Source organism: Puccinia triticina, chromosome 5A (assembly GCF_026914185.1).
Source record: "Puccinia triticina chromosome 5A, complete sequence".
Lineage (NCBI taxonomy): Eukaryota > Fungi > Basidiomycota > Pucciniomycetes > Pucciniales > Pucciniaceae > Puccinia > Puccinia triticina.
Window position 1 is genome coordinate 4,966,773 of NC_070562.1, and position 10,824 is coordinate 4,977,596.

At 44.2% G+C, this 10,824-nt stretch overlaps 1 protein-coding gene across 1 annotated transcript; it reads right to left on the reverse strand.

Moving 5' to 3' along the window:
- Nucleotides 1-4,757: 4,757 nt before the first annotated feature.
- On the reverse strand, nucleotides 4,758-5,870 carry PtA15_5A600 (uncharacterized protein; the record flags this gene model as incomplete). Its single annotated transcript, XM_053169379.1, has 3 exons — nucleotides 4,758-5,316; nucleotides 5,407-5,506; nucleotides 5,675-5,870. The coding sequence occupies 3 exons, from the start codon at nucleotides 5,868-5,870 to the stop codon at nucleotides 4,758-4,760; spliced, it is 855 nt and encodes a 284-aa protein (XP_053020581.1).
- Between the last annotated feature and the right edge of the window lie 4,954 nt (nucleotides 5,871-10,824).

Sequence of the window (10,824 nt, forward strand, 5' to 3'; positions counted from 1 at the left end):
AAAAATCAAGAACTTCGGCTCAAACTCAAAAACTAAGCACCTAGACATCAAAATGAAATGGCTGCGAGACTTGAAAAATAGAAATGAGATCACAGTCACCCTCATTCCCTCGGACAACATGATCGCAGACACATTAACAAAAGCCAGCAACGCCGAATCCCTCGACCGTCTTCGCACAAAATGCTTCATGGTGCATTACTCTCCAAGTTGAGGGGGGTGTTGAAACTTGCACTCCTCATCGCGCGCGCTCCGCTTTTGCTTTCTCATTTCCGCGCTTCGCGGCTCTGCTGCGCATATCACGATCATCAATCTTAACCTAAACCTTCCTCGTACTCCCGGAACGATAGCCCTCCGCAACTCATCAGAATCAATCAAGTACATCAAAATACTGATTCTCCGATTCAAATCGATCCGCTGCTCCCTCAAAAGATCAAGATATTCTCGACGCCGCTCCTCTCTCGTGTGTCGCACAAGTCCGGTGAAGCTTTAACTTGGACAGCCTTCACTAGCTTCCAACTTGGTGAGAAATGCAGCCAGCATTTCCATACATCATCCTCACATCTCGACCCCTCAAATCATCAACACTAACTTCCTTTCTTTCTTCCATCAGTTATATCTCAGATCTTTCAGCGCTCTATTTTATTTCAAATCTTATTTCTCTTGTTTTCCTTGCCATAGGGTTTGTCTATTTCGTGTTTAACATTCCTCAATATCCACAACTAATCCTTCCTTATTCATCACTTCCAGAATCATCAGACTCGCCCCAATTCTCCATCAAATTCCTTATTTTTAGATTTACTGCTTTATATTCAGGGTTGGTTTCATTATTTGCTTTGATCTTCTTTCTGTTTTTCTTCATTGTTCTCACGTTTATGTTTTTCTCCAGATTCTGGTCTTATTCTTTAGTGAAATACAGTCATAGGTTTTTTAGGTCCCACCAATAACGAGAAAAGGCAAAAAAATACATTGTGCTCAAAAGGCGTACGGGTCTGCACATAAGGCAGAACAAAAAATAAACACAAAGGGGAAACATAGCCCACTAATTCTCTTTATCCTTGGTGGAAGAGGTGGTGTTGTCCTTCTTTCTGAAGTTTTGGGAGTGGCCTTGGTCCTTTCTGTAACCCCCGCGTTCACGCCCGTATCCGCCCCTTTGACCAAAGCCGGCATCCGAGTTTCTGTCGTTTCTATCAAAATCATGATCCAAATAGCCTTGATCTCTTGGTCGCTTGTAGTAGCCATCATCGCTTTGCTTATGATCATGATAGCCTCCGCGATAGCCTCCATAGTCTGAGTTACGCCTGTCTTGAGACCACCTATCTCCTGACCCGCGACCCCTAAAACCACCTCTGCCATGACTTGAAGATGACGATCTGTTCTTTCGTTGATCTTCATTCCCATTCTTCACTCTCGGCTTGCCAGTGTTAGGATCGTAACCGAACTTCTCGCCTGCGTATGCGTAAGGATTATCAGTTTCTTCATGTTCATCCAACGTCAACGTTATACACCAAGCTTCACGTTTAACATCATCCCAAAACATAGATATGTTGACTGCTGATACAGCGCCCGTCTCCGTGGTTACTTGATAAGAAAAGGCGTTTTGCCTTACGATCATGTCATACCTGAATGCCGTCATGAAACCTTCCTCAGATACGATCTTGTCCACATTCTCCTTGTGTAATAGTATCCATTCTGCAAACTCGGTGTAATTGTAGAGGTCCCTAAAAGTGATATGGAAGTTTCAATGATTGGTTGTCCATTTGCTGAAAGTCTGAGTCCATTTGTTCGGATACTCATAGCCAATGTAATTACCGTCCTTTTCATCTCCCCTACTTCTTCTGTTTGTATAGTATTGGATGGCATCCTTTTGCCACTTCTTATCAAAGATTGTCAACGGAATTGGTCCTCTAAATTCGCGAATGTTTTGATTGAAGTATGGAGTGAAACCAACATCGAAATGTTTTGGGAGGGAACCCTTCACGAATACGATGGTTGTCTTATCGACAGGTTTCTTTGCTAAATTGACACTTGGATTCACTGCATCGCTCGACGTCGACCTGAGAATGTCCGGTTTATCCGGGACCAACAAGGAAGTATCGGTCTTCATCTTGCCATAAACTCTCAAATAAAACTCGACTGAAGCCTTATCGCCCTTCTCTAACGCCAAAGTAGCCTTATCCCAGATAAGCTCTCTGTCCGACTTCGTTGAAATGTTCCCAACTGGCATGATGGTCGAAACCGTCTCCGCAGGGGTATCGTTGACGGTAGAAGATTTGGTCACGTGAACGTCGCCCGGTTCAATTATCTCTGGTACGTTGGATAAGATCGCCTTATATTTTGACATCGTGTCATTCACTTGGGTAGCACCCTTCATCGGATTTGGAATCTCTGTGATAATATCCAATAGAATATATATCATGCACATTAACTTCATGTCTCTCAGCAACATTGAGATCAACGGATGGATTATTGAAAAGCCACTCAGCAACTTTGAGGGCGGCGATGCTAACCTTTGAAGCTATTGTCACTATCGGATTCGTTTGCCGCTTCACGTTTGGCAGTTCAAGTGTGTCAATCCTCTTGAGCAGAAGCTATCCACATTGAATTATGTTAGCTAACCATCTACTTAGGTTGCTTATACAAACATGCACAGGAACTAACAACTCAAGTTCTCTTGTGTCTCACGCGTATCCACTCCAACAACCGCTGCATCATCCTTGTTCATTGGTCCTTCGCGAACCGGTTCTTGATTACTCTTTGCTCCGGCGGCCTTGTTCAATCGAGTATTTGCTTTTCTCACCGTTTCTTCTACCATGATTGTTGACTTGTACTATATTTTGTGCGAACTGAAACCGTGCTTTAGATGCAGATGTGCGAACTGTGTCGATAAAAAGATGTGCGCAAAAGATTTCAAAAGATGGGCGCGACGAGTTGGCGTAGGGAGACAGCAAGGAGAGATAACAACTGAGTGCTAACGGGGGAGTGGGAGGAGTCAGGGAGCTAGGTTATGAGGGGACTCGCGGCGCGGGCACGAGCCTAGTCCTAAACCTAATCGCTCCTAAATGGATTCTGACTCTCTCAGTCCAGCCCAGTTATCTTCCTTCGCGTGCTTGGACCTGGGTGACCTACCCCTGCGGGTCTGGTCCCTGTCAAATAAAAAAAAGAACCTGACAAAAATATGCTAAACCATGGTAAACTAATTTCAAAAAGGCCTTCTATGCATGTAGTACTCCCAGTATGATATGCAATATCTTCAGGAAGTTCAACCAACCAAGTTAAGAATGAGTGCAGGATGGTATCGTGAGAGAGGTCAGGGGTCAATGTTTTTACTTTATTGAAAAAAAGTAGATTTGGAGACTTCTGATAACATCAATTGTTGATGTAAAAAAAAGAAAAAAAAATTGAGACCCCTCAGCTACCCTGGATTAATCCTAAAACTTGCATTTTCAGGAAGAATTGAATGGTGTATGTAGAAATTCATGAATTTTATCAGGCAAAAAAAAAAAAAAGATTCCTGTGGCTTGAAGCTAACACAGGGGGAAGGAGAGAGATTATAGAAGAGTATTAAGGGGACATGGAACACAGACAAAGGTATCAACAGGAATAAAAAAATAAAAAAAATTGATCAATATACGCTATATTGATCAATATACGACATTGCAAATTCATCCATCTTGGTAGTGGTATAAGAAATGAATCAAATTATTGTTTCATCAAACTCAACACACTCAAACACTAACTCTCATCTTATCAATCAGGTTAGTGTTTGATATCGGTGTCTTGTGTCGTATCGTGTAGATACTAACAACGCTACACCTCTAAAGGTTAGTGTTCAATATTGGTGTCTTGTGTCGTATCGTGTAGATACTAATAACGCTACACCTCTAAAGTTTCTCGTAGTTCATTAGGTTATGAGCCCAGATTGTGCTTAAATCTGCAACCTCATTGAACTCAAGTCTTTAGTAAACGACATGACCAATAAAGCAATTAATTGTCTTCCTCTTCTCACGAGAACGACGTTTGATGACTGGCGCAATGTCATGTTTTTATTTTGCTTGGAGAAAGGCGTTGACAATCATCTGTTGTCTGACTTGGTAACCGGAGAAAAAGATGTGATTGCTCAAGCTACTCTTAAGCTTCAAAAGAAAGTCACAGCAGGTATACTAGGCCAAAATTTAGGAGTAGAGAATTACGCCAAATTTATTACCGAAGAGAATAAGCAACAGCCTCATCTCATTTGGGCAGCACTTATTAGTCACTAGAGGCCAAGGCGGCTTTGCCGCTGCAAAATCAATCACCAACTCTCACCCTACCAGTTTCAATCATATATTCTAGCTGTAACATTGTTGCAGGGTGGATTTTACACCATGAATCTGAAGAAAGTCACCATATTTTGTCTAAGATTTAGGCTTCATGTGTTTTTTCATAATAATTGGCCACTCTATACATAGGGCCAAGCATTTAAATGATTAACAGCCCACCATTACAAATCAATCAGAAAATAATCCAGCCTCAGAGCTATAGACCCACTGAAATTTTATCAAAGTAACATTAAACAGGTGGGTATTCTCCAAAAGACAGATTAAACTTGAGGACTTTGAGGTAGGATCTTTGCATTAAGGTATTTATTTATTCACAAAGTTATCAAAGGTCCATCACTAAAAAAGAAGGACAGAAAGAAAAGCAGCGCTCTTGACTGTAATGACCTCAACAGGATCTAATTAATGTCATTGGGTGTGGGTTTTTGATTTTATTTTGTTTTATCCAGAAGACAAAACAGGAGCTGAAAATTGAGGCAAGTCTACAAGAGATGCTTGTTTTTGGGATAGCAGCTGGTAAGGTGAGGGATAGTAGTAATAGGAGGGCACCAGAGGGGCTGTAGATTGAGCAATGGTAGTCTGGCCCCGTACCTTGTTAATACAGAAGATGAAGGAATGGATTAGAATGAGCAGCTTCCCAGGCTGGAAGAGCTTATCATTTTCCAAACCCAAGAGTTTATTGGCAAGGCTCTGGATATACAATGTGGCCAGGGAGGGTGTGGTGTTACTTGCAAACCGGAAGGAGTCGGAATTGCTTGTGGTGTTACTTGCAAACCGGAAGGAGTCGGAATTGCTTGTGATTTGGCACTCTCCGCGCTTGTCACCTGCCTCCGAGCCACAAACTTCTTCCTTTTGGGCCTTACCTTTCTCCCCATTCCCCCTTTCCTCTCGCACTAACAGCGACAAGACACTTGCCCTGGTCAAGGGCAGTAGGGCAGGCTTCTTACATATGGCAGCCTTGAGACAGGTGCGGACATTGTCTGAGACTGAGTTGCAGTTGCTGGTCCAGCAGTAGGGGGAAGCAACAATTGGTTGGCCGGCTGAACTCTAGATCGGAGTGGAGGGGATATGTTGGGATAGCAAGACAGACCTCATACTGATTCCCTCGTTGGTGGAGGCCAGGCTGGCATCATTGAACTTGTTTCCAAGCCGGATGTAGAAGTCCAACAAGCCGCCGCCATTGATTCTCCCTTAGGACCAGTCGATGAGCGACTCGAGCAGCTGCTTGGTAGCAACCGGGGGCCTGGTGACAATGGATTCGCTGCTGGAAGAGTGGAAAGGGTTGGCGGGGTTTCGGGGAGGAAGCGGTCAACAGGGTCAGTATTTATAGGGTGGGGATGAGTGGGTGGGTTGCTCACAGTGGCCGTGCTGCTCTGGGCACACAGAAAGCTGCGGGTTCTGCCGTGTGGTCCGGCGGGGATAGTGTTTGTTGCGTTGAGGTTCGAGCTTCTGGAGACAGAGCCCAGTCTTCGCGGCTAGGGGTAGGGGATCAAGGGTGAGGAAGACATCTGATCGGCGTTGAATCTTGTGGAAATGAAGACAAACGTTGGCCATCACTTCTGAGTATTCTAACAAACTGCCTATGCGAAACCGGCGGCGATCAACTGAACCTTGCAAGAGTTCCGACAATTTTCAGCTTGTCGCGTCCATCAAAACCAAATTGGCTACCACGCCGCTGAACCAGCGTTCAAAGTTTGGGCTTGCTTTGTATCCCGAAATTCTTGGTACCAGCCCTGCAAAGAGCTGCAGGGATCTGTGAAGACAAGTGTTCGCAACAATTATGTGCTTGGTAAGATGGGAAGAAAAGACTGAAAAACCAAACAGCGCAAAAAAGGCAAAGACAGAGAGAGGGGGGATACCCACTGCCCAAATATCAGTAACAGTTTTGTTCATCGGGCCATTCAATTTGGTGGAATTGATGAGTTCAGGGCTCGGGGGCACCGGGCTCTCAACAGTCTATCACACGGTGGTGTTGTTTCCAGGCTTAGCCTTGCCAAGATGCTGAAGTCAAAAACCTTGATTTGCTTTTCATTAGCTGTTGGAGTTGTGATCTGGGCAAATATTGATGGTGCTAGCTTGTTGTGAGGCGCAAATTGTTGGAACAATTTCAGTTTTTTTATATGTATGATATTTCAAATTGTTAGGTACATGAGATTTTCTAAGAAATAAAGGCAAGCCTAACATACACACCAGGAATCAACAGCAGCTCACAGGTGAGCATCCGTAGCCGTTCCCGAGTCCCGTTTGTGATGTAATTTGAGTAGATCGAAAGCAGTGATGGATGAAATCAGGTCGTAGCCGGGCGGATGGACGGGTTGCCTGAGGTGCAAGGAATCTATTGAGTTTTGCCTGTTGAGTGATCCACATGGTAGCGCATGCCGTGGCTGCCGTTCACAAGGAAGCAGATTCAAGTTGTAATGGGAGTGTTGTAATGGCTGGGGAACATTGGTGAATTTGTGGCGGGTTGTTATCATTTGACCGCCTGTTGTTAAGGCCAGGTTGCGACGGTGGGTAGGAAGGAGACAGGGTGTGTTGTACAGTGTGGCGGGCATTGGTATGGACCAGGTTGGCCGTAGCATGCAAGTTAGTGTGACGGCGAGGAGAGGATAGCACTGGTGAAATTGCCTATAAATAGAGGTGGTCTGGGATTGGTAATTCCTCAGGCGACTCTCCGGGCTGGCTTCCAGCCGGGGGGTTGTCTCACCACTGTCCGCTGTTGCACTTGCGCAGTTTGGCGGTGGATTATTCAGTGGCCCCCCTTGTGCTTAAAAGCTGGGGGTCATCCTCCCACTGCTTTTTAACCTTGCTAGACAAGGATGGGCAGTGGGCCACGGTGCATCAGCTTGCTGACGTTGGGTGGCAGGGTGCGGGCTTGGGTTGATTCTTGCTGTAAATGAGACTGTTTGATTGATTTTTTGTTTTGTTTTGTACATGTAAACTCTGATTTTTTCTGGCATTTTCTGTGGGAGGGGAAACCCTTGACCTTTTTTTTTGTTTTTGGCCTATTTGTAGGGGGAACCCTTGATTTTTTTTTCTACAATTCTGAAACTTTAATATACTTGGATTTTCAGTCGGAATCGCCTCAAAATCAATCTGTTGTCTACCAAGACTTCCTCAAGATAAGATTCAATTTGAGTCTTGATCAATTCCTTACCGACATTGATCTGGGTCTTTCTTGCATTCGATTGGTCGGAATCAAAATAGTCAAAATGAAGAAGCGAACTCTTGACAAGCATCTTCTAGCCAAATATCTTATCAATCTTCTGCCTTCCAAATTGGAGAGCATGAAGGATCTTCTCTTAAACAAAAGTCCAATTGATATTGATACTGTTAAACAATATCTCAACTCCAAATCGCTGAGTCTAAACAGCACTAACTCAGCAACTGGATCGGACGCCGCAACCATCAAAACGGAGTCCGCTGTCAAATCTACCATTGCTTATTGTCATGATGGTGTTCATAACAAAAACACCAATCACACAAAGTCAAATTGCTACCATCTTCATCCGGACAAAGCTCCAGAGTCCTATAAAAAGCGTCAACTTCAATTCACCTCAAAGAAGAAGGAGAACGCAGTGACTTCCGTGAATTTTAGCGGAGTATACGTCTGCGTATCCAATCCTCAAGCTTTAGCGGTAGTTCAAAACGGCAACCTCATATTTCTTGACAGTTGCTGTTCAGATCATATGTTTCCCAATTGGAGACATTTCACCGAGTATGAGAATTTTGACTCTGCGGTTAACGTTGCTAGTGGCCAAGCTTTGCGAGTCAAAGGTCGAGGTCACGTCAAAATCAAGAGCGCAAACGGAAAAACTTTTGTGGTCAAAGCTCTTCACGTACCGGGTTTGACGCATGCTCTTTTGAGTCTAGCTTGGCTTTCAACTTCAAACTGTGATTTGATCAGACGCGATGGATCTAAATTCTATGTCAAGGACACGGTGAAAAACATTGTTCTCTTTGATGCGGAAATCAGCAGCAACATCTTTGTTTTCCAGGCGACGGCTATGCAACCTTCTAGTTCCTTGGTTGTTTCATTGACTGCGTTACAATCCAAAGGTCCGGCCACTCCGACTGTTCCTCTAGCCGCAACTAGCACTGATTCTCAACTGTTTCACAGGCGAGCAGGTCACCCAAGTTGAGAAGCATTAAATGAAATGTTTAAAGTTAGCTACTCTACATCTAACTGTGAATCATGTAGTCTGTCTAAATCCCATCGTCAACTGTACTCCGGTCAGCTACCAAAGCCAAAAGGCATCCTAGACTTTGTCTACATGGATCTCAGCGGGAAGATTACTCCTCTGACTGTTGGGAAATCATCATATTATTTCAAAATCACCGACTCTTTTTCCGGATATAAACATGTTTTCATTATCTCACACAAAAATCAAGCGTTCGAAAAGTTTAAGGAATACTACCACAAAGTAACAATATTTCATTCTAAAAAGTTAATAAACTTGGTGACGGATGGTGGTGGGTAATTCTGTTTGACGGAATTTGAGTCATGGCTTAAGCTTCAAGGAATTTGACATCACATTACGGCTCCTTACACGCCACAGCAAAACTCTATTGCAGAGCGTGGAAATCGGACAACCTCAGAGAAAGCTCGTTTGCTTCTGAAGCAAGCTAATCTTCCGGTTAGTCTGTGGGGAGAGGCTGTGACTACAGCTGTTTTCTACAAAAACATCACTCCTACCAGAAAGATCAAATGGAAATCTCCGTATGAGCTCTGGTTTGGCGAGCAATTTAACTTGAATTGTCTTCGTGTATTTGGTTGCCGAGCATATGTCAATATTCCTAAAGATAGGCGACAGGGAAAATTTGGAGACACTTCTAAACCCGGAATCTTGGTTGGGTATAGGCTCAATATTCCTAACTGGAGAACATTGACTTTGAATTCTCGGTTTGAGTACAGCCATGATGTCATTTTTGACAAGGCTTGTTTTCCAGGAATCTCCCCGAGTGATTCAGCCTTTCCGGATTTCCATGAGGAGTTTGGTGATGACGCAAACACCAATGAGTTACCTGTGATTCCGGAGCAATCAGTGACCTCATCAGAAGAAACACATCAATCACATTCTTTGCCTCCAATCTCTAATTCAACTCCTGTCTCCTCCGTTCCTTCTGTTATGAGCCGTAGCGCGGACTCCGCAGCGCAGACTCACATGTACATAGACTACACGTACATGTCACGGACCATACTCAAGGTTCGAGAGGCTGGAGATCCAAGCCTCTTCCTCATCCTGCAATCCACCATCTTGGATCCAGAACCCCCAGAACCCCAGAACCCAGACTCCATCTTTGTCAGCCTTAGAGTCATCACAGCTGACCTAAAGTCTGCCTTTATCTACTTTTTACATATGAATTACTTCATATCTTTTTCATCTTAAGTGATAACCTTGTTTTGACTTCATATTCTGTTTCCTCATGCAATTTTAACCCTAGTTACAACTCACAAATTCTTTGTAACTATACTCCTTCCCTGAGTTATTGAGTTGTGGCGCGCATGCGCAGTTGTGACGTGTCAGCGCTACCAGGCGCGCCAAACCACATGTACATATGTAAATTACATAAGCAAACTGTGAAAATCTTCGTAGTCAGGATCCCCCTTGCCTGAGGCGGATCTACAGACTCCAGCACACCAGAACCACCACCCAGATAACTCCAGGATCACCACCAAAGAGCCTACTATACTCCCAGTATACCTACCGTCACAGGCGCCTAGGATATTGACAGTAAGTAACCTCTTTCACTGAACCTTGTTTATCTCAGAGGTACAACTCTGTGTCTTGCTTGATCTGCTCTTTCTTCTGGTTTTGCCTCCTTCTTGATCACAGGGCTGTCCCTCCAATTCTACAGGCCTTTGCCTCTATCTTGATCACAGGGCTGTCCCTTATAATCACTTGGCCTTTGCCTCAAAATCTAGGTTCAGGGCTGTCCCTCAGGTTTCCCTTTAAGAACCTTGACTATCCAGAAGGAAGCTAAAAAATTGCGGCTGGATTATACTTATCTAATCCAGATACCCTCCTGAGAGGAAGCTGTAGCACTTCTTAGCACAGATTAGCAGCACTCTTCTGAAGAGTAGCATTGCCAGTGGATGTGCATTCCCACTAGAATAACCTAGTACTTCTCTTCATCTTGATCCTGTTCTGTTTTCTCTTTTCTCTTTCTCTCTCTCTCTTATTGTTGTATTTTCTTTATCCCAAGAAATCCAACTATTGCCCCCCCATTTCTTGTGTCCTGCTGTCACTATAGAGACTCAGGCTCACAATCTTCCTCTCCACAGAACAGACCATAACATATTGCAGGATCTACTTAACGGAGACGAAGACAAAGAACCCAACAGACCAACAAGAACCAGATCGCTCCGACTCCAAAGCCCTGAACATCCCGACTCCGAACCCTTGAATATCCCGCTCCAACATCAAAACCTTGAACATCCCGACTCCAAAACTTTGAATATCCCGCTCCGACACCACACAGCAATACAATGGATGCCTCCAAAGCCGCC